Source organism: Heterodontus francisci, chromosome 6 (assembly GCF_036365525.1).
Source record: "Heterodontus francisci isolate sHetFra1 chromosome 6, sHetFra1.hap1, whole genome shotgun sequence".
NCBI classification, from domain to species: domain Eukaryota; kingdom Metazoa; phylum Chordata; class Chondrichthyes; order Heterodontiformes; family Heterodontidae; genus Heterodontus; species Heterodontus francisci.
The window spans coordinates 1,594,358-1,619,281 of NC_090376.1; the positions used below are offsets into that span (position 1 = coordinate 1,594,358).

Here is a 24,924-nt window from a genome sequence, read left to right on the forward strand (position 1 = left end):
ATTGTTGAAAATGCTTCAGCCTTATTCTTTCACACTGATGTGCTGGGCTCACCCATCATTGAGGATGGGGATATTTTTGGATCCACCTGGGAGCAGGGCGGCGGCTGGCAGACCTGCGTGGAATCTGATCCGGAGTGGTGACTGGAAATAAAGAGCGTGGCTCGAGGCCCTCATTCACTTACCTGGGAGCAGAGCGGAGCGGCGGCTGGAAATAAAGAGCGGGGCTCGAGGTCCTCATTCAATTACCTGGGAGCAGAGCGGAGTGGTTGGAAATAAAGAGCGGGGCTCAAGGTCCTCATTCAATTACCTGGGAGCAGAGCGGAGCGGTGACTGGAAATAAAGAGCGGGGCTCGAGGCCCTCATTCAATTACCTGGGAGCGGAGCGGAGTGGCTGGAAATAAAGAGCAGGGCTCGAGGCCCTCATTCACTTACCTGGGAGCAGAGTGGCGAGGCTGGAAAGAAAGAGCGGGGCTCGAGGCTCTCATTCAATTACCTGGGAGCAGAGCGGAGCGGAGAGGCTGGAAATAAAGGGTGGGGCTTGAGGCCCTCACTCACTTACCTGGGAGCAGAGCGGAGAGGAGACTGGAAATAAAGAGCGGGGCTCGAGGCCCTCATTCAATTACCTGGGAGCAGAGCGGAGCGGTGACTGGAAATAAAGAGCGGGGCTCGAGGCCCTCATTCAATTACCTGGGAGCAGAGTGAAGCGGTGACTGGAAATAAAGAGCGGGGCACGAGGCCCTCATTCAATTACCTGGGAGCAGAGCGGAGCGGAGTGGCTGGAAATAAAGAGCGGGGCTCGAGGCCCTCATTCACTTACCTGGGAGCAGAGCGGAGCGGAGAGGCTGGAAATAAAGAGCGGGGCTCGAGGCCCTCATTCACTTACCTGGGAACAGAGCGGAGAGGCTGGAAATAAAGAGCGGGGCTCGAGGCCCTCATTCAATTACCTGGGAGCAGAGCGGAGTGGCGGCTGGAAATAAAGAGCAGGGCTCGAGGCCCTCATTCACTTACCTGGGAGCGGAGCGGAGTGGCTGGAAATAAAGAGCGGGGCTCGAGGCCCTCATTCAATTACCTGGGAGCAGAGCGGAGTGGCGGCTGGAAATAAAGAGCAGGGCTCGAGGCCCTCATTCACTTACCTGGGAGCGGAGCGGAGCGGTTGGAAATAAAGAGCGGGGCTCGAGGCCCTCATTCAATTACCTGGGAGCGGAGCGGAGCGGTGACTGGAAATAAAGAGCGGGGCTCGAGGGGCTCATTCAATTACCTGGGAGCGGAGCGGCGACTGGAAATAAAGAGTGGGGCTCGAGGCCCTCATTCACTTACCTGGGAGCAGAGCGGAGCGGAGTGGCTGGAAATAAAGAGCGGGGCTTGAGGACCTCATTCAATTACCTGGGAACAGAGCGGAGCGGTGGCTGGAAATAAAGAGCGGGGCTCGAGGCCCTCATTCACTTACCTGGGAGCAGAGCGGAGTGGCTGGAAATAAAGAGCGGGGCTCGAGGCCCTCATTCACTTACCTGGGAGCAGAGCGGAGTGGCTGGAAATAAAGAGCGGGGCTCGAGGCCCTCATTCACTTACCTGGGAGCAGATCGGAGCGGAGTGGCAGGAAATAAAGAATTAGAATTAGAATTAGAATTAGAATATTACAGCGCAGTACAGGCCCTTCGGCCCTCGATGTTGCGCCGATCATCTGACCTACACTATTCCATTTACATCCATATGTCTATCCAATGACCACTTAAATGCCCTTAAAGTTGGCGAGTCTACTACTGTTGCAGGCAGGGCGTTCCACGCCCCTACTACTCTCTGCGTAAAGAAACTACCTCTGACATCTGTCCTATATCTTTCACCCCTCAACTTAAAGCTATGTCCCCTCGTGTTTGCCATCCTCATCCGAGGAAAAAGACTCTCACTATCCACCCTATCTAACCCTCTGATTATCTTGTATGTCTCTATTAAGTAAAGAGCGGGGCTCGAGGCCCTCATTCAATTACCTGGGAGCGGAGCGGCGACTGGAAATAAAGAGCGGGGCTCGAGGCCCTCATTCACTTACCTGGGAGCAGAGCGGAGCGGAGTGGCTGGAAATAAAGAGCGGGGCTTGAGGACCTCATTCAATTACCTGGGAGCAGAGCGGAGCGGAGAGGCTGGAAATAAAGAGCGGGGCTCGAGGCTCGAGGCCAGCATTCAATTACCTCGGAGCGGAGCAGTGATTGGAAATAAAGAGCGGGGCTCGAGGCCCTCATTCAATTACCTGGGAGCGGAGCGGAGCGGTGACTGGAAATAAAGAGCGGGGCTCGAGGCCCTCATTCAATTACCTGAGAGCAGAGCGGAGCGGTGCCTGGCGGACCTGCGTGGGACCTGATCCGGAGCAGCGGCAGGCTCCCTGTGTCTCTCAGCGCACGCAGGGACTCAGAGGAAAAAAAACTTTGTGTCATCACGGGAATTCTGCAAGGTGATTGGTTGGGTCAGTAACAGCTGTTAGTGCATTTAAATTGCTTAAAAAGGGGAAAGTTTTTAAAAAAAAAACATCAAGTGATAAGGTGATTAGTGCTACTTAAATTTGAGTAATTTATTATGGACTTTAGATTGCACTGGGTCGTGTTTGGAGCAGAACAAGATCCCTAGTGTAATTAGTTTTTTTTATAGGGAGTAACTAAATTAATTTAAAGGTAAGTCATGACAGGAGAGCTCAGCCCCGTGATACGCTCCTCCTGCACTTTGTGGGAAATCATGGATGCTTCCGGTGTCCCTGACAACCATGTGTGCAGGAAATGTATCCTCCTGCAGCTTCTGACTACCCGCATTACGGAGCTGGAGCTGTGGGTGGATTCACTGTGGAGCATCCGCGATGTTGAGGACGTCGTGGATAGCACGTTTAGAGAGGTGGTCACACCGCAGGTAATGGCTGCAGAGGCAGAAAAGGGATGGGTGACCACCAGGCGGAGCAGTAGGTGCAGGCAGCAAGTACATGAGTCCCCTGTGGCCATCCCCCTCTCAAACAGGTTTACCACTTTGGATACCGTTGGGGGTGATGACCTCCCAGGGGAAAGCAGCAACAGCCAGGTCCGTGGCGCCAAGGATGGCTCTGCTGCACAGCAGGGAGGAAAAAGGGGTGGAAGAGCTATAGTGATAGGGGATTCTATCGTAAGGGGTACAGATAGGCGTTTCTGTGGCCACAAACATGACTCCAGGATGGTATGTTGCCTCCCTGGTGCTAGGGTCAAGGATGTCACAGAGCGGCTGCAGGACATTCTGAAGGGGGAGGGGGAGCAGCCAGATGTCGTGGTACACATTGGTACCAACGACATAGGTAGAAAAAGGGATGAGGTCCTGCAACAAGAATATAGGGAGGTAGGTGGCAGATTAAAAAGCAGAACCTCTCAGGTTGTAATCGCTGGATTGCTCCCTGTGCCACGTGCTAGTGAGTTTAGAAATAGGAGGATAGAGCAGATGAATGTGTGGCTGAGGAGATGGTGCAGGAGAGAGGGCTTTAGTTTCCTGGATCACTGGATCTGTTTCTGGCAAAGGTGGGACCTGTACAGGTTGGACGGGTTGCACCTGAACCGGAATGGGACCAACATCCTTGCTGGGAGGTTTCCTAGTGCTGTTGGGAGGGGTTCAAACTAATTTGGCAGGGGGATGGGATACAGAGTGGAGCTACATTAGGGGGTAATATAGAACAGAAAGTGAGTCAGTCTGGAAGGCAGAGCAAATATAGACCTGGTAAGGCACAAGGGAAAAATGCACGGCTGGATTGCATCCATTTCAATGCAAGGAGTCTTAGTAGTAAGGCAGATGAACTGAGGGCGTTGATTAGCACATGGGAATATATTATTGCTATCACAGAGACATGGTTGAGGGAGGGACAGGACTGGCAGCTCAATATTCCAGGGTATAGAATCTTCAGGTGCGACAGGGGAGGGGATAAAAGAGGAGGTGGCGTTGTACTGTTGATCAAGGAGTCAATTACTGCAGTAAGGAGGGATGACATCTTAGAAGGTTCCTCAAATGAGCCCATTTGGGTAGAACTTAAAAACAAAAAGGGGGCAATCACTTGGCTGGGAGTGTACTCCAGGCCTCCAAACAGTCAGGAAGAGATAGAGGAGCAGATATGTAGGCAAATCTCAGAGAGGTGTGAAAATAATATGGTAATAATAGTAGGGGATTTCAACTTTCCCAGTATTAACTGGGATAGTCTTAGTGCAAAAGGCTTAAAAGGGGCGTAACTCTTAAAATGCATACAGGAGAGCTTTTGAGTCAGTCTGTAGAAAGTCCTACAAGGGAAGGGGCAGTACTGGACCTAATCCTAGGGAATGAAGCCGGTCAAGTGGTAAAAGTGTCAGTGGGGGAGCATTTCGGGGATAGTGACCATAACTCTGTAAGATTTAAGGTAGTTATGGAAAAGGACAAAGATGGACCGGAAATAAAGGTACTGAATTGGGGGAAGGCCGATTTCAATATGATAAAACAGGATCTGGCCAAAGTGGACTGTCGGAAAGTCTACATCACATCAGTGGGAGTCATTCAAAGAGGAAATAGTGAGAGTTCAGAGCCAACATGTACCCGTTAAGGTGAAGGGTAGGACTAACAGGCCCAGGGACCCCTGGATGTCAAGGGATATAGAGGATTGGATCAGGAAAAAAAAAGGAGGCTTACAGCAGATCCCAAGCTCTGAAAACAGCGGAGGCACTAGAGGAGTATAGAAAGTGCAGGGTGGCACTTAATAAAATAATTAGGAGAGCGAAGAGGGGGCATGAAAAAACAGTGGCGGACAAGATAAAGGAAAATACTAAGGTGTTTCATAAGTATATGAAGGGTAAGAGGATAACCAGGGAAAGAGTAGGGCCCATTAGGGACCAAAGTGGCAAACTGTGTGTGGAGCCGGAGGACATAGGTGAGGTTTTAAATGATTACTTTTCATCAGTGTTCACTATGGAGAAAGGACGATGTAGGTGTAGAGGTCAGGGAGGGGGTTTGTGATATACTTGAACATATTAGCATTGAAAGGGAGGAAGTATTAGCTGTTTTAGCAGGCTTAAAAGTGGATAAATCCCAGGCTGAGATGAGATGTATCCCAGGCTGTTATGTGAGGCAAGGGAGGATGTAGCAGAGGCTTTGACACAAATTTTAAAATCCTCTCTGGCCACAGGAGAGGTACCAGAGGACTGGAAGATAACAAATGTGGTACCATTACTCAAGAAGGGTAGAACAAAGAACAGTACAGCATAGGAACAGGCCATTCGGCCCTCCAAGCCTGCGCCGATCTTGATGCCTGCCTAAACTAAAACCTTCTGCACTTCCGGGCACCGTATCCTTCTATTCCCATCGTATTCATGTATTTGTCAAGATGTCTCTTAAACATCGCGATCTTATCTGCTTCCACCACCTCCCCTGGCAGCAAGTTCCAGGCACTTACCACCCTCTGTGTAAAGAACTTGCCTCGCACATCCCCTCTAAACTTTGCCCCTCTCACCTTAAACCTATGTCCCCTAGTAACTGACTCTTCCACCCTGGGAAAAAGCTTCTGACTATCCACTCTGTCCATGCCGCTCATAACTTTGTAAACCTCTATCATGTCGCCCCTCCACCTCCGTCGTTCCAGTGAAAACTATCCAAGTTTATCCAAACTCTCCTCATAGCTAATGCCCTCCAGACCAGGCAACATCCTGGTAAACCTCTTCTGTATCCTCTCCAAAGCCTCCACGTCCTTCTGGTAGTGTGGCGACCAGAATTGCACACAATATTCTAAGTGTGGCCTAACTAAAGTTCTGTACAGCTGCAGCATGACTTGCCAATTTTTATACTGTATGCCCCGACCGATGAAGGCAAGCATGCCGTATGCCTTCTTGACTACCTTATCCACCTGCGTTGCCACTTTCAGTGACCTGTGGACCTGTACGCCCAGATGTCTCTGCCTGTCAATACTCCTAAGGGTTCTGCCATTTACTGTATACTTCCCACCTGCATTAGACCTTCCAATATGCATTACCTCATGTTTGTCCGAATTAAACTCCATCTGCCATTTCTCCGCCCAAGTCTCCAACCGATCTATATCCTGCTGTATCCTCTGACAATCCTCATCACTATCCGCAACTCCACCAACCTTTGTGTCGTCCGCAAACTTACTAATCAGACCAGCTACATTTTCCTCCAAATCATTTATATATACTACAAACAGCAAAGGTCCCAGCACTGATCCCTGCAGAACACCACTAGTCACATCCCTCCATTCAGAAAAGCACCTTTCCACTGATACCCTCTGTCTTCTATGACTGAGCCAGTTCTGTATCCATCTTGCCAGCTCACCTCTGATCCTGTATGACTTCACCTTTTGTACCAGTCTGCCATGAGAGACCTTATCAAAGGCTTTACTGAAGTCCATATAGATAACATCCAGTGCCCTTCCTTCATCAATCATCTTTGTCACTTCCTCAAAAAACTCAATCAAATTAGTGAGACACGACCTCCCCTTCACAAAACTATGCTACCTCTCGCTAATAAGTTCGTTTGTTTCCAAATGGGAGTAAATCCTGTCCTGAAGAATCCTCTCTAATAATTTCCCTACCACTGATGTAAGGCTCACCGGCCTATAATTTCCTGGATTATCCTTGCTACCCTTCTTAAACAAAGGAACAACATTGGCTATTCTCCAGTCCTCTGGGACCTCACCTGTAGCCAATGAGGATGCAAAGATTTCTGTCAAGGCCCTAGCAATTTCTTCCCTTGCCTTCCCCCAATTTAGCACCTTCACCCGAGGACTACTCTTATCCTTATCCACAAGTACCTTTAAAACTTATGGAATTATGGTCACTGTTCCCGAAATGCTCCCCTACTGAAACTTCGACCACCTGGCTGGGCTCATTCCCCAATACCGGGTCCAGTACGGCCCCATCCCTAGTTGGACTATCTACATATTGTTTCAAGAAGCCCTCCTGGATGCTCCTTACAAATTCTGCCCCATCCAAGCCCCTAGCACTAAGTGAGTCCCAGTCAATATAGGGGAAGTTAAAATCACCCACCAATACAACCCTGTTACCTTTGCAACTTCCAAAATCTGTCTACATATCTGCTCCTCTACCTCCCGCTAGCTGTTGGGAGGCCTGTAGAAAACCCCCTACAACGTGACTACACCCTTCCTATTCCTGTGCTCCACCCATATTGCCTCGCTGCACGACCCCTCCGAGGTGTCCTCCCGCAGTACAGCTGTGATATTCTCCTTAACGAGTAATGCAACTCCCCCACCCCTTTTACATCCCCCTCTATCCCGCCTGAAGCTTCTAAATCCTGAAACCATTAGCTGCCAATCCTGTCCTTCCTCAACCAAGTCTCTGTAATAGCAACAACATCATAGTTCCAGGTACTAATCCAAGCTCTAAGTTCATCTGCCTTACCTGTTATACTTCTTGCATTGAAACAAATGCACTTCAGACCACCTGTCCCGCTGTGCTCAGCGACATCTCCCTGCCTGCTCTTCCTCTTAGTCATACTCGCCTTATTTACTAGTTCCCCCTCATTTATTTCACTTGCTGTCCTACTGCTCTGGTTCCCATCACCCTGCCACACCCCCTGCAGGGATAAACCAGGTAATTACAGGCCAGTCAGTCTAACATCAGTTGTTGGGAAAATATTGGAAAAAATTCTGAGGGACAGGATTAATCTCCACTTGGAGAGGCAGGGATTAATCAGGGATAGTCAGCATGGCTTTATCAGGGGGAGATCGTGTCTAACTAACTTGATTGAATTTTTCACGGAGTTGACTAGATGTGTAGATGAGGGTAAAGCAGTTGATGTAGTATACATGAATTTCAGTAAGACTTTTGATAACGTCCCACATGGGAGATTGGTTAAGAAGGTAAGAGCCCATGGGATCCAGGGCAATTTGGCAAATTGGATCCAAAATTGGCTTAGTGGCAGGAAGCAGAGGGTAATGGTCGAGGACTGTTTTTGCGATTGGAAGCCTGTGACCGGTGGTGTACTATAGAGATCAGTGTTGGGACCCTTGCTGTTTGTAGTGTACATTCATGACTTTTTAAATTTAAATTTTATTTTTTTTATTTAGAGATACAGTACTGAGACAGGCCCTTCAGTCCACCGAGTCTGTGCTGACCAACAACCACCCATTTATACTAATCCTACATTAATCCCATATTTCCTACCATTCTCCTACCACTTACCTACACTAGGGGTAATTTACAATGGCCAATTTACCTATCAATCTGCAAGTCTTTGGCTGTGGGAGGAAACCGGAGCACCCAGCAGAAACCCACGCGGTCACAGGGAGATAAGACAGGATTTAGACGTGAATATAGGAGGTATGATCAGTAAGTTCACAGATGACACGAAAATTGGTGGTGTTGTAAATAGTGAGGCAGAAATCCTTAGATTACAGGGAGATATAGATGGGCTGGAAAGATGGGCGGAGCAGTGGCAAATGGAATTTAATCCTGAAAAGTGTGAGGTAATGCATTTTGGGAGGACTAACAAGGCAAAGGAATACACAATGAATGGTCGGTCCCTAGGAAGTACAGAAAGTCAGAAGGACCTTGGTGTACTTGTCCATAGATCACTGAAGGCTGCAGCACAGGTAGATAAGGTGGTTGGGAAGGCATATGGAATTCTTGCCTTTATTAACCAAGGCATAGAATATAAGAACAGGGAGGTTATGATGGAGCTGTATAAAACGCTAGTTAGGCCACAGCTGGAGTACTGTGTACAGTTCTGGGCACCGCACTGTAGGAAGGATGTGATTGCACTGGAGAGGGTGCAGAGGAGATTCACCAGGATGTTGCCTGGAGCATTTCAGCTATGAAGATAGACTGAAAAGGCTAGGGTTGTTTTCCTTGGAGCAGAGAAGGCTGAGGGGGCCATGATTGAGGTGTATATGATTATGAGAGGCATTGATAGGTTAGATAGGAGGAAACTTTTTCCCTTAACGGAGGGGTCAAAAACCAGGAGGCATAGATTTAAGGTAAAGGGCAGGAGCTTTAGGGGAGATTTGAGGAAACATTTTTCCACCCAAAGGGTGGTTGGAATCTGGAATGCACTGCCTGAAGAGGTGGTAGAGGCAGGAACCCTCACAGCATTTAAGAAGTATTTAGATGAGCACTTGAAACGCCATAGTATACAAGGCTACGGGCCAAGTGCAGGAATATGGGATTAGAATAGTCGGGTACTGTATGGCCGGCACAGACACAATGGGCTGATGGGCCTGTTTCTGTGCTGTATAACTCTATGACTGTATGACACTTCCTCCAGTTAGTTGTTTAATTGTCCTCCACCATTCACGACTGGATGTGGCAGAACTGCAGAGCTTAGCTCTGATCTGTTTGTTGTGGGATCGCTTAGCTCTGTCTGTCGCATGCTGCTTACACTGTTTGGCACGCAGATAGCGCTGGGTTGTAGCTTCACTCAGTTGCCACCTCATTTTGAGGTATCCCTGGTGCTGCTCCTGGCATGCCTTCCTGCACTCTTCATTGAACAAGGTTGGTCCCCCGGTTTGATGGTAATGGTAGAGTGGGGGATATGCTGGGCCATGCGGTTACAGATTGTGGTTGAGTACAATTCTGCTGCTGCTGATGATGACCCACAGCGCCTCATGGATGCCCAGTTTTGCATTGCTAGATCTGTTCGAAGTCTATCCCATTTAGCACAGTGATGGTGCCACACAACACAATGGAGTTGATCCTCAATGTGAAGACGAGACTTTGTCTCCACAAGGACTGTGCAGTGGTCACTCCTACCAATAATATCATGGACAGATGCATCTGCGACAGATAAATTGGTGAGTATGAAGTCTGGTATGTTTTTCCCTCTTGTTGGCTCCCTCACCACTTGCCAAGGATCCCTCGGCACTTTTTGAAGAAAAACAAGGAATCCTCCTGGGATCCCAGCCAATATTCCTCCCTTCGCCAAAATGCTGATTGATCATTCATTTTATCTTCTATCCACCCTCAGGATGTGCGGCAGCATTTATTTCCCATCCTAATTTCCCTTGAGAAGGTAGTGGTGAGCTGCCTTCTTAAACCTCTGGTTGCGGGCTTGATACAACACAGTAGCCGATTCAGAGAGCAGTTAAGAGTTAGCCACATTGGTGTGGGACTGGAGTCACACCGCGGCCCAGAATGGGTAAGGACGGCAGGTTTGGAAAGCACAGTCGAAGGAGGCTTGCAGAGTTAATAGATTGATAACAGGAATGAGGGTAAAGTTATGAAGAAAATGCTAAAGAGGTTGGAATTTTTTTTTACTGGACAGAGCTGATTCCAGGGGATCTGATCACAGGATCCAAAATTGTGAAAGTGTTTGAGTGAGTGAGTGAATGGTGAACTCTTCGCACTGGGCTGTAGAGTCAGAGGGTTATAGAGTCAGGCTTCTCATCAATCTACAAAGCAGGAAATGAGAAGCTAGGTTATCACAGAGGATCCCTGAAATCGGGATGGCTTCATCACAACTGACCACTGAGGTAGAGGTTGTAACATCAGTTAAAGGTAACTGGGTTAGGATTTGAAAAGGAGCAGTAAACAGGATATGGGGAAAGGGCAGAGAATTGGGATTAGAGTGGAGAGCTGGCAGGGTGGGCTGAATATTAAACACTCTCTGGGCAGAGGGGAGAATGGAGCAGATTGCACAGGGGCAGTTCAAGGAAGTGGGTCTGATTGGTAAATAGCTATTGGTATTCCTGCTTGTCCCTTTGTGGCACTGTCACGTATCAGGGATAAACTGCTCCTGCAATATTCACATTCAGCGCCTGTCCATCAGAATGCTGGTCAAAGTGAACCTTGTGTTTCAGCCGTAGCACAGTGAGCAGTGCTATTGCCTCTTACTCAGAAGGTCACGGGTTCAAGCCTCACTCCAAAACTTGAGCACAAAAATCTAGGCTGACACTTCATTGCAGTACTCAGGGAGTGCTGCACTGTCAGAGGGTCAGTACTGAGGGAGTGCTGCACTGTCGGAGGGTCAGTACTGAGGGAGTGCTGCACAGTCGGAGGGTCAGTACTGAGGGAGTGCTGCACTGTCGGAGGGTCAGTACTGAGGGAGTGCTGCACTGTCGGAGGGTCAGTACTGAGGGAGTGCTGCACTGTCGGAGAGTCAGTATTGAGGGAGTGCTGCACTGTCGTAGGGTCAGTACTGAGGGAGTGCTGCACTGTCAGAGGGTCAGTACTGAGGGAGTGCTGCACTGTCGGAGGGTCAGTACTGAGGGAGTGCTGCACTGTCGGAGGGTCAGTACTGAGGGAGTGCTGCACTGTCGGAGGGTCAGTACTGAGGGAGTGCTGCACTGTCGGAGGGTCAGTACTGAGGGAGCGCTGCACTGTCGGAGGGTCAGTACTGAGGGAGCGCTGCACTGTCGGAGAGTCAGTATTGAGGGAGCGCTGCACTGTCGGAGAGTCAGTATTGAGGGAGCGCTGCACTGTCGGAGGGTCAGTACTGAGGGAGCGCTGCACTGTCGGAGGGTCAGTACTGAGGGAGTGCTGCACTGTCGGAGGGTCAGTACTGAGGGAGAGCTGCACTGTCGTAGGGTCAGTACTGAGGGAGTGCTGCACTGTCGGAGGGTCAGTACTGAGGGAGAGCTGCACTGTCGGAGAGTCAGTATTGAGGGAGCGCTGCACTGTCGGAGGGTCAGTACTGAGGGAGTGCTGCACTGTCGGAGGGTCAGTACTGAGGGAGTGCTGCACTGTCGGAGGGTCAGTATTGCGGGAGCGCTGCACTGTCGGAGGGTCAGTATTGCGGGAGCGCTGCACTGTCGGAGGGTCAGTATTGCGGGAGCGCTGCACTGTCGGAGGGTCAGTACTGAGGGAGCGCTGCACTGTCGGAGGGTCAGTATTGCGGGAGCGCTGCACTGTTGGAGGGTCAGTATTGCGGGAGCGCTGCACTGTCGGAGGGTCAGTATTGCGGGAGCGCTGCACTGTCGGAGGGTCAGTATTGCGGGAGCGCTGCACTGTCGGAGGGTCAGTATTGCGGGAGCGCTGCACTGACGGAGGGTCAGTACTGAGGGAGAGCTGCACTGTTGGAGGGTCAGTACTGAGGGAGCACTGCACTGTCGGAGGGTCAGTACTGACATCGCTGAAACAGATGATCTGGGTTATTATCACATTGTTGTTTGTGGGAGCTTGCTGTGTGAAAATTGGCTGCTGTGTTTCCTGCATTACATCGGTGAGGTGACTGCACTTCAGAAAGTACTTCATTTGCTGTAAAACAATTGAGATGTCCAGTGGTTATGAAAAGCGCCTTATCAATGCAAAGTATTTCTTTGTTTGTTTTGTTTTTGTGTTCAGTTGGTATAGAAACATGAAGCGACTGTGGGTCCTGAACCGTCGGAAACTCTTGTGGAACTGCCTCCTCCCAGCCATCCCGCACTTTGGAGCAGCATTGCTACAGATTTCCAGGTTTGTCCAGCAAAAGATATAGCCTGCTCTAGCTGCCAGCTTGGCTCAATGAGCAGCACTCTCACCTCAGAACTCACTCCATAGACTTCAGCCCATAACCTAAGCTGACACTACTGTGCAGTACTGAGGGAGCGCTGCACTGTCGGAGGGTCAGTACTGAGGGAGCGCTGCACTGTCGGAGGGTCAGTACTGAGGGAGCGATGCACTGTCGGAGGGTCAGTACTGAGGGAGCACTGCACTGTCGGAGGGTCAGTACTGAGGGAGTGCTGCACTGTCAGAAGGTCAGTACTGAGGGAGTACTGCACTGTCGGAGGGTCAGTACTGAGAGAGCACTACACTGTCAGGGGGTCAGTACTGAGGGAGCACTGCACTGTCGGAGGGTCAGTACTGAGGGAGCGATGCACTGTCGGAGGGTCAGTACTGAGGGAGCACTGCACTGTCGGAGGGTCAGTACTGAGGGAGTGCTGCACTGTCAGAAGGTCAGTACTGAGGGAGTACTGCACTGTCAGAGGGTCAGTACTGAGAGAGCACTGCACTGTCAGGGGGTCAGTACTGAGGGAGCACTGCACTGTAGGAGGGTCAGTACTGAGGGAGCGATGCACTGTCGGAGGGTCAGTACTGAGGGAGCACTGCACTGTTGGAGGGTCAGTACTGAGGGAGTGCTGCACTGTCAGAAGGTCAGTACTGAGGGAGCACTGCACTGTCGGAGGGTCAGTACTGAGGGAGTGCTGCACTGTCAGAAGGTCAGTACTGAGGGAGTACTGCACTGTCGGAGGGTCAGTACTGAGAGAGCACTGCACTGTCAGGGGGTCAGTACTGAGGGAGCACTGCACTGTAGGAGGGTCAGTACTGAGGGAGCGATGCAATGTCGGAGGGTCAGTACTGAGGGAGCACTGCACTGTCGGAGGGTCAGTACTGAGGGAGCACTGCACTGTCGGAGGGTCAGTACTGAGGGAGCACTGCACTGTCGGAGGGTCAGTACTGAGAGAGCACTGCACTGTCAGGGGGTCAGTACTGAGGGAGTGCTGCACTGTCGGAGGGTCAGTACTGAGAGAGTACTGCACTGTCGGAGGGTCAGTACTGTGAGAGCACTGCACTGTCAGGGGGTCAGTACTGAGGGAGTGCTGCACTGGCGGAGGGTCAGTACTGAGGGTGCGCTGCACTGTCGGAGGGTCAGTACTGAGGGTGCGCTGCACTGTCGGAGGGTCAGTACTAAGGGAGTACTGCACTGTCGGAGTGGCTGTACTGAGGGAGTGCTGCACTGTTGGATGTGTTGTGGGACAGTCTTAAGAAGGTACCCCTTACGACGGTGTCAGTGAAGGTCACTGTAGGAAGGTAAGTTGCATTATACCTGACTGGCGAGTTGTAGGTTTTTCTCGACAGAGTGAGATGTGTTTCGCTTGGCTCGTGCAGTAACTATTTGTATATATATGTTCTAGTTCAGTTATAATAAAACCCCACATTTTCTTTAAATATAACTTGTAGTCCTGTGAGTTCACATATCTAAGGAACAAGTAATATTATCTGGCAGCAGCGCTGAGCTGTGACGCAACAGAGTCGTACGCCAAGTGCACCAGCACTCCAATTGGTGCAGATCCATTACCTGCATGCTGAAGAAAGATGGCAATCTCAGGATTTACTTCGACCCGCGACAACTGAATTTAGCTCTTGAGAGATTCCCACATAAAATCCCGACTCTGGAGGAACTGAATCCTAAATTTACTGGTGCTAAGTATTTTTCAAAGCTTGACATGGAGCATGGATACTGGTCAGTCCACTTAGTCAATAAGTTCCAGCTACTTACAACTTTTAGAACAACATTTGGGAGATACTGTTTCAGATGCTTACTGTTTGATCTGTGCGTCAGCCAGGACATTTTCCAACAATACATTGTCAGGATAATGTAAAATGTCCTGGGCTGTATTTGTATAGGTGATGATATTGCAGTGGTGGGTTGGACCAAGACAGAACATGACCAGAACTTGCATTTGCGAATGCAGCTGCTCATTGTGAAGGCCTTGTGTTTAATAGCAAGAAGAATCAGGTCAAAGTTGGGTACATCAACTTCTTTGAGTCAATATAATCCGACCCAGATAAGATCATAGATGTCAAAGCTTCAGGATCGGGAAGATCTACAACAGTGTCTAGGGCTGTTCAACTTTTTGGCCCCATATATCCCCAATTTCGCTAAGTGAACAGCACCACATAGGAAACTGCTGCATAAAGATACCCCTTACTTGTAGCAGAAAGACCTCTAACAGGTGTTTGAGTCTTTAAAGTTAGCTCTGTTAAGTCAAGACAGCGTGCTACAGTATTATGACCCAACCAAAGAGACATGCTCAAGGTCGATGCTTCCCAGAAGGGATTAGGCGCCTGCATCTTGCATGAAGGGAAGCCAATCGCCTTGGCATTGAAGAGTTCATCTCAAACCCAATCCAATTACTCTAACATCGAACGTGAAACGTTAGCTCTGGTTTTTGGTATCGCTAGGTTTCACACCTAATTGTTTGGAAAACATTTTACCATGGAGACTGACCACAAGCCCCTTGAAACCATACGGCGCAAACCACTCCAGCGTGCTCCTCCACAGTTGCAGAGACTTTTGGTGAAGGTCCATGCCTACGACTGTGAGTCCAATATAAACTGGTCACGTCGGACACCCGAGCAGGTTGTCTAACCTGAATAAAGATGCAGATGTCTCGCTGGATATGCATGTCCATGGTGTGGATACTAAGATTGAAGATGTCTTGAAGATCAACCTCATGAGGTTTGGACTCCACAAATGTGAGCAACTGAGAGATGAGATGGCACGTGACCTTACCCTATCATTGTTGTGGAAGGTGATTGTGGAAGGATAGCCTGACACCATACAGGAAGTATTCGAATGTCTCCGCTGTTTCTGGCCGTATTGAGATGAGCTCCAAATATCACAAGGATTGACTTTCAAAGAGAAACAAGTCCTATTACCCGAAGCTCTGTGCTCTGATAGTCTAACCAAACTGCATCAAGGGCATTTAGGAATAGGACATACCAGATGCCTTGTCAGAGAGACAGTCTACTGGCCAGGAATCAACAGTGATGTTGAGACAGTGGTGAAATCCTTTGAGGCATGTCAAAGTTGTCAGCTGAATCAACAGAAGAAACCCTTGATCCCACAGGAAACACCTTTACGTTCATGGGTGAAGATTGGCACAGATTTATTCAAGGTAATGATTTCCTCCTTGTTATGGATTACTTCACCAGGTTTCCAATCATCAGGCAGCTATGAAATACATCAAATGCAATTGATGCTGATAGTCAGTTCTCTGTTCAGCCTATTTGGCGTGCTGGAAGAAATTATCTCCAATAATGGGCTGCAGTATGCAGGGAGACCATTCCAAGACATATGTGCCAGGTGTGGAGTCTGTCACTGCATTATCCAAAGTCCAACGGATGGCTGAACACATGGTGCGCACCATCAAATCACTAATTTTGAAGTGTAGGCAGACGGGACAAGATCTCAAGCTTGCAATGCTGCACCTCTGAACTACTCCATCAGACATGCAGAGTTGATGTTTGGAAGGCTACCCTGCCCAGTAAAGGATATACTTCTGACTAAACAAGGGAAGATGAAGAAATCATATGACAGGCAAGCTGGACAGAATTAGCTTGATCACAAGCAGGACAGAAGGTCAGAGTCCTCAATCATGTCTCGGGAACTCAGTATCCTGCAGAGGTTGCTAGAAAATGCAACCAGCCCAGATCGTACAAGGTCCAGACACACACTGGTGCAATTCTCGGGTGGAAATGGTCAACTCAGAGTTGTACAACAACATTACATGTGACAACCCTGCGGCATCATGGACATGTTCAAAGACAAAGTCTGAAAATGAACGCACAGAAGCTACAAGCACAGAGGAAGAACGTGCTAACCAGAGTTCAGAGTCACCAGAGTTTCAGAGCAGTCATCAAGACGAGTTCAGCTCAGGAACAGGTTGACAGAAACAAGATCGGGATGAATAAGCAGACCTCCTCTACGTTTTAGAGAGTGTTAATCTTATTCACTTGTAAATTATATATTTCTTAAATTGTGTACAATTAATCCAAACTGCAACATCATTGTATATTGTATATATTGTTATTGCCACGTTGTGTGGATGGTTCCCACTGTTCAACTCCCACCTGATCGCAGCAAGTGTTTTTGTTATTCAGGGTTTAACCTTTTTGTGTTTTATTTGTCAAATAAAAAGACAGCGAGAGGTTTTCTTGTAGGTTTAAAACAGAAGATTATTTATTTATTGAGCAACATGCCTTATCCTGAAATTGTCACAACTACACCCACTCATTCATTCACCACTCACTCACTCTCTCTCTCACACACACACACACACACACACACACACACACACACACACACACACACACACACACACTCAGATAGGGAGGACAAGGGATAAGTGGGTTGAACTGTGCTAGAGTTTTGGGGTTCATTGTAAACCAGTTGAATTCTCTCAGAGGTCAAGTTCTCCTTAGTACAGGCCTGAGGTGTAGATTTCTCTGTTGGTTGAAAGTTCTGTTTGAAGACAGGGGATCACTTTCAGTTCACTGCTGCACTAGTAGAAAGGTGGAATTTACAGCAGGGTGCCTTCGTTTCTGGTTTGCTGGATTTTCTCTCAGGTCTCAGTTGGGCAAGCTTTGGTGATGCTTTTCCCTGAGTTTCTCTGTCTCTGTGTGTGTGTGTCTCTCTCTCTCTCTCTCTCTCTCTCTTCAGAGAGCTACCTTTAAAGTTAAAATTTTCTCACATCTCACCTCTGTTTGGAGACAGGGACTTTCCTCCCTGTGGTGAGCGACAATGGCCCAGGATGTGGCTACTTCACACCTTCTTTGTTTCAGAAGAACCCATTCAATTTAAAAATGTCTCTTGAGTTTAGAATGGGTGCAGTCAACAGTTCCTAGCTTGGAATGTATTCTTTTGTTTTTAGTATACAGTAGTTGAATATACAAAGCTAGGTCTTTTGACTTTTGGTGGCCATTTTGGAGCACATTGTCCACCTTTTTAAAAGAAAAGTCCATTTTTATAACCCTTCAGGTTGAGTGACTGTAGTTTCAATCACTCCACTTTATGTGAGCATCACAATATGTTTTTATCTTTAGAAAAAAGGGGGATGTTATGGGACCACCTTAGGAGCTGACCACTTTATGAGGTTGTAAATGAAGATCACCGGAAGAAGTGATGTAATGTCACACACATGACCAGGGAGTTGTGGATGTAGCCCGACAGAGTGAGATTTGTTTAGTTGTGCCTTGTGCAGTAATATATATGTATATATATGTTCTAGTTAATAGAACATAATAGTACAGCACAGTACAGGCCCTTTGGCCCACGATGTTGTGCCGAACCTTTAACCTACTCTAGGATCAAACTACCTACATACCCTTCATTCTACTATCATCCATGTACCTATCCAAGAGTCGCTTAAATGTCCCTAATGTATCTGCTTCTACTACCACCGCTGGCAGTGCATTCCACGCACCCACCACTCTCTGTGTAAAGAAGCAACCTCTGACATCTCCCCGAAACCTTCCTCCAATCACCTTAAAATTATGCCCCCTGGTGATAGTCCTTTCCGCCCTGGGAAAAAGTCTCTGACTATCCACTCTATCTATGCCTCTCATCATCTTGTACCCCTCTATCAAGTCACCTCTCATCCTTCTTCACTCCAATGAGAAAAGCCCTAGCTCCCTCAATCTTTCTTCGTAAGACATGCCCTCCAGTCCAGGCAGCATCCTGGTAAATCTCCTCTGCACCCTCTCTAAATCTTCCACATCCTTCCTATAGTGAGGCGACCAGAACTGAACACAATATTCCAAGTGTGGTCTAACCATGGCTTTATAAAGCTGCAGCATAACCTCGCGGCTCTTAAACTCAATCCCCCTGTTAATGAAAGCCAACACACCATACGCCTTCTTAACAACCCTATCAACTTGGGTGGCAACTTTGAATGATCTATGGACATGGACCCCAAGATCCCTCTTCCTCCACACTGCCAAGAATCCTGTCTTTAAGCCTGTATTCTGCATTCAAATTCGACCTTCCAAAATGAATCACTTCACACTTTTCCAGGTTGAACTCCATCTGCCACTTCTCAGCCCAGCTCTGCATCCTGTCAATGTCCCGTTGCAACCTACAACAGCCTTCCACTCTATCCACAACTCCAGCAACCTTCGTGTCATCGGCAAACTTGCTAACCCAGCCTTCCACTTCCTCATCCAAGTCATTTATAAAAATCACAAAGAGCAGAGGTCCCAGAACAGATCCTTGTGGAACACCACTGGTCACTGAGCTCCATGCTGAATACTTTCCATCTACTACCACCCTCTGTCTTCTAAGGGCCAGCCAATTCTGTATCCAGACAGCCAACTTTCCCTGTATCCCATGCCTCCTTACTTTCTGAATGAGCCTACCATGGGGAACCTTATCAAACGCCTTGCTAAAATCCATATACACCACATCCACTGCTCTTCCTTCATCAACGTGTTTTGTCACATCTTCAAAGAATTCAATAAGGCTTGTGAGGTATGACCTGCCCCTCACAAAGCCATGCTGATTGTCTCTTATCAAACTATGCTTTTCCAAATAATCATAAATCCTGTCTCTCAGAATCCTCTCCAATAATTTGCCCACTACCGACGTAAGACTGACTGGTCTAGCTATAATAAAAGCCCCCATTTTCTTTGGATATTATTTGTAGTCCAGTAAGTCTTACAATAGCTCACATATCAAAGGAACAGGTAATATTACAGGGTTGGTGGTACTGAGGGAGTGCTGCACTGTCGGAGGGTCAGTACTGAGGGAGTGCTGTACTGTCAGAGTGGCAGTACTGAGTGAATGCTACACTGTCGGGGGGCAGTATTGAAGGAACGCTGCACTGTTGGAGGAGCAGTGCTGAGGGAGTGCTGCATTGACAGAGGGTCAGTACTGAGGGAGCGCTGCACTAATGGAGGGTCAGTACTGGGGAATGATGTGGGTTCCACACAAACTGGGATGAATATTCTTGGGAGCATTGGGGTCTCAAACTCACTTGAGGTCTTTGCGCGACATCCATCAGAATTTTGACAAAGGGATCCAATTATTGGCTCGTCACCTAGATCACGTACAATTAAGGACATCAGGCGTGTTCAGGAGGTGGGAGTTAGACGTGGCAGACCCCATGTCCAGAGACAGACTCAATCACCAGGACCTCCACTGACAGATTTCCCTGGCACCTGAGCACTACTCCAAATCCCCTCTTTAGTTATAGCCCTCCCAGTCTGAGAGCTCTGCTGACACTGTGGCACGTCAATAGCAATGCAAGAGCTGCTCTTTGCTGATTCCCCCTTTTTATACAAAGGATTGAATGGCAACCGATTTAGCCAATGGCTTTACACTGTGCAGCTGCCTCACGTTCTTGGACGAGATGCTGAAACAGCATGAGGCCTGTGTGCTGCTGACAGAATTGCACCACTGTTTAAAAAAGCCTGTCGATTGCCTGCTTAATTACTCTGCCTGCCCGCCGCTACCAGGCATGTGGCCATCATCACCAGGAACATAGGAACAGGAGTAGGCCATTCAGCCCGTCAAGCCTGCTCCGCCATTCAGTTAGCTCATGGCTGATCATCTACCTCAATGCCACTTTCCCACACTATCCCCATATCCCTTGATGTCATTAGTATTCAGGTATCTATTGATTTCTGTCTTGAACATGCTCAATGATTGAGCTTCCACAGCCCTCTGGGGTAGAGAATTCCAAAGACTGACCCTGAGTGAAGAAATTCCTCCTCATCTCAGTCTTAAATGGCCTTCCCCTTATTCTGAGACTGTGAGCCCTGGTTCTAGACTCACCAGCCAGAGGAAACATCCTATCTGCATCCACCCTGTTACACCCTGTAAGAATTTTGTAAGTTTCAATGAGATTATCCCTCATTCTTCGAAACTCGAGAGAATACAGGCCCAGTTTCCTCAATCTCTCTTTATAAGACAATCCTGTCATCTGAGGGATTAGTCTGGTGAACCTTCTTTGCACTCCCTCTGTGGCAAGTATATCCTTTCTTAAATAAGGAGACCAAAACTGTACACAATACTCCAGGTGTGGTCTCACCAATGCTTTATACAATTGAAGCAATACATCTTTATTCCTGTAATCAAAACACCTTACGATGAAGGCCAACATACCATTTGCCTTCCTAATTACTTGCTGCACCTGCATGTTAGCTTTTAGTGACTCATGAACAAGGACACCCAGGTCCCTTTGGACATCAACACTTCCCAATCTCTCATCATTTAAGAAATGCTCTGACTTTCTGTTTATTCTACCAAAGTGAATCACTTCACATTTATTCACATTGTTACAGAATTTCCATTTTTATGTGTTAAAAACCTGGGAACCTATATTTTTTTTAAACTTTAAAAAAAAAAGGATTTCATGGACATTGAAACATCTGGAGATAGCTGAACTTTATGGGTGATATTAAAAAAATAAAAACAAGGTCAACAAGAGGTTCCTGATTTTGACCAGTGAACAAATACTGGAAACCAGATGATTTCAAGTAAACCACAGGGGGTTTGGATCTAAGAGCTACCCTTTGTTGTGACAAGAGAGAATTTAGGCCTTAGCATGAGACTTGCTTGGAAAAGTTAGTCTCAAAGAAAGAACTAAGAACAAAGAAAATTACAGCACAGGAACAGGCCCTTCGGCCCTCCAAACCTGCGCCGATCCAGATCCTCTATCTAAACATGTCGCCTATTTTCTAAGGGTCTGTATCTCTTTGCTTCCTGCCCATTCATGTATCTGTCCAGATACATCTTAAAAGACGCTATCGTGCCCGCGTCTACCACCTCCGCTGGCAACGCGTTCCAGGCACCCACCACCCTCTGCGTAAAGACCTTTCCACGCATATCCCCCCGAAACATTTCCCCTTTCACTTTGAACTCGTGACCCCTAGTAATTGATTCCCCCACTCTGGGGAAAAAGCTTCTTGCTATCCACCCTGTCTATACCTCTCATGATTTTGTACACCTCATTCAGGTTCCCCCCTCAACCTCCGTCTTTCTAATGAAAATAATCCTAATCTACTCAACCTCTCTTCATAGCTAGCGCCCTCCATACCAGGCAACATCCTGGTGAATCTCCTCTGCCCCCTCTCCAAAGCATCTACATCCTTTTGGTAATGTGGCGACCAGAACTGCACGCAGTATTCCAAATGTGGCCGAACCAAAGTCTTATACAACTGTAACATGACCTGCCAACCCTTGTACTCAATACCCCGTCCGATGAAGGAAGGCATGCCGTATGCCTTCTTGACCACTCTATTGACCTGCGTTGCCACCTTCAGGGAACAATGGACCTGAACACCCAAATCTCTCTGTACATCAATTTTCCCCAGGGCTTTTCCATTTACTGCACAGTTCACTCTTGAATTGGATCTTCCAAAATGCATCACCTCGCATTTGCCCTGATTGAACTCCATCTGCCATTTTTCTGCCCAACTCTCCAATCTATTTATATTCTGCTGTATTCTCTGACAGTCCCATTCACTATCTGCTACTCCACCAATCTTAGTGTCGTCTGCAAACTTGCTAATCAGACCAGCTATACTTTCCTCCAAATCATTTATGTATATCCCTTTGAATTGTTAAAAAATGCTGGTTTTTAGACTAAAAGCGTGCAGTTGGAATCTGCATATGGACATGCCAGGAGATCAGAAGAAAAACCAGACAGGTATAAAATTAGTATAAAAATTGGCAAGTCGTGCTGCAGCTGTACAGAACTTTAGTTAGGCCACACTTAGAATATTGCGTGCAATTCTGGCCGCCACACTACCAGAAGGATGTGGAGGCTTTGGAGAGGGGACAGACGAGGTTTACCAGGATGTTGCCTGGTCTGGAGGGCATTAGCTATGAGGAGAGGTTGGATAAACTCAGATTGTTTTCACTGGAACGACGGAGGTGGAGGGGTGACATGATAGAGGTTTACAAAGTTATGAGCGGCATGGACAGAGTGGATAGTCAGAAGCTTTTTCCCAGGGTGGAAGAGTCAGTTACTAGGGGACATAGGTTTAAGGTGAGAGGGGCAAAGTTTAGAGGGGATGTGCGAGGCAAGTTCTTTACACAGAGGGTGGTGAGTGCCTGGAACTTGCTGCCGGGGGAGGTGGTGGAAGCAGATACGATAGCGACGTTTAAGAGGCATCTTGACAAATACATGAATAGGATGGGAATAGAGGGATACTGTCCCCGGAAGTGCAGAAGGTTTTAGTTTAGGCAGGCACAAGATCGGCGCAGGCTTGGAGGGCCGAATGGCCTGTTCCTGTGCCGTACTGTTCTTTGTTCTTTGTTCTTTGTATTACCTCTCTCTGAAGAATCCCTGCTAGTGAAAAGCAAAAGCCTATGAAGTGGTTCTCTAGCCTCCTGAAATGTTAAGAAACCCTGAATGCTGCAGAAGCCTTGCATCTTTAAAAAGGACTTTTGCATCAAATGTGTGAGAACTGACACCTGGTGCTGCACACCTGATGGAAGACCTATGTGAAGCCTTCTGCAGTTGAATTCCTTTAAACGTCTACGCAAACAGACTGTTCATCAACTTCGCCTGGTAAAATTCCTCGTGGCAGCCAACTATTCGACTTTTGTCCCGGTTAACCGGTTTTTGGATGTATGTGCGTGTGTGAGGGCTAGGATAATAATACGCTGCTTTAATATTTCAATACTTCATTATTGGTTAAGACTTGGTTTTATAATAGACAAATAATTTAGTTGTTTATCAAAGAAACCTGGTTGGTGTGCTTTATTCTGGGGACAAATAGAATATCTAATTGGCTGTTTCAGTAAGTGGGAAAATATATTGATATGCTGTGACTTGTGGAGAAGTGGGACTGAATTAACAATGTACTCCTCCCACCTTAATCATAACAACATAATATTCCATCTGCCATGTTCTTGCCCATTCATTAGCCTGTCCAAATCCCCTTGAAGCCTCCTTTCATCCTCCTTACAACTTATTCCCACCTCATTTTGTGTCATCCTCAAACTTGAAAATTTTACATTTGGTCCCCACACCCAAATAATTTATATAGCTGTGAATATCTGTTGACCCAGCACTGATCCTTGTGGTACCCCCCACTGGTAACAGCCTGCCATCCTGAAAATGATCTGTTTATTCCTACTCTCTGGTTTCAGACTGTTAATCAATTCTCAATCCATAGCAGTATATTACCCCCAACCCCATGTGTTCTAATTTTGTTTACTAACTTCCTGTATGGGAACTTATCAAAAGCCTTTGAAAATCCACCTACACCACATCCACTGGTTCTCCTTTATCTATGCTATAACATCCTCAAAAAAAACTCCAACAAGTTTGTCAAACATGATTTCCCTTTCACAAATCCATGTTGACTCGGCCCAATCATATCATTATTTTCTAAGTGTCCAGTTATCTCATCCTTTATAATAGATTCGAACATTTTCCCTACTACTGTCATCAAACTAACCGGTCTACAGTTCCCCATTTTCTCTCTCCCTCCTTTCTTAAATACTGGGGTTACATTTGCTACTCTCCAGTCTGCAGGAACTTTTCCAGAATCTATAGAATTTTGAAATATAATCACCAATACATCCACTATCTCCATAGCCACCTCCTTCAACACTCTGGTATGTAGCTCATCCAGTCCAGGGCATTTACCAACCTTCAATCCAGTTAATTTTTCAAGTTTATTAATACTAATTTCTTTCAGTTCCTCATTTTCACAGTCCCTTGGTTCCCTAGTGTTTCTGTGAGATTTTCTGTATCTTCCTCCGTGAAGATAGACACAAAGTAATTGTTTAGTTTCTCTGCCTTTTCCCTGTTCTCCATTATAAATTCTCCTGTCTCTGCCTGTAATGGACCCACATTTGTCCTTGCTATTTGTCCTTGCTAATCTTTTCCTTTTCACATACCTAAAGAAGCTTTTACAGTCCGCCTTTATGTTTCTTGCTAGCTTACATTCATATTCCCTTTTCCCTTTCTTTATCAGTTTCTTGGTCATCCTTTGCTGGGTTCTAAATTGCTCCCAATCCTTGGACTTACCATTGTTTCTGGCGATCTTGTAAGCCACTTCATATGATGTAATGCAATCTTTAACTTCCTTTGTGAGCCAGGGTTGATTCTCCTTTCCTGTCGGGTTTTTGTGTCATAGAGGAATGTATATTTGTTGTAGACCATGTAATACTTCTTTAAATACTAGCCATTGCCTGCCTACTGTCAAATCTTTTAGTAAATTTTCCTAATCCACCATAGCCAACTTGCCCCTCATACCTTCATAGTTTCCTTTGTTCAGCTTTAAGACACTAATTTCAGAATCAACAATATCTTTTTCAAACTTCATGTAAAATGACATCATATTAAGATCACTATTTCCCAAAGGCTGCTTTACAGCAAGGTTATAAATTAGCCCTTTCTCATTATATAATAAATCTAAAATAGCCCGATCTCCAGTTGGTTCTTCAACGTACTGCCCCAGAAACCCATTTTGCACACGCTCCAGGCACTCATCCTCCAAGAAACCG

General features: G+C 47.2%; 1 protein-coding gene across 1 annotated transcript in view; it reads left to right on the plus strand.

Moving 5' to 3' along the window:
- LOC137371058 (dynein heavy chain domain-containing protein 1) overlaps positions 1-24,924 on the plus strand; it is a 373,825-nt gene that overhangs the window by 17,748 nt on the left and 331,153 nt on the right. Inside the window, exon 4 of the mRNA XM_068032957.1 lies at positions 12,261-12,371. Within this exon, the coding sequence (XP_067889058.1) occupies positions 12,261-12,371 (111 nt within the window). The remainder of the gene's footprint in view (positions 1-12,260; positions 12,372-24,924) is intronic.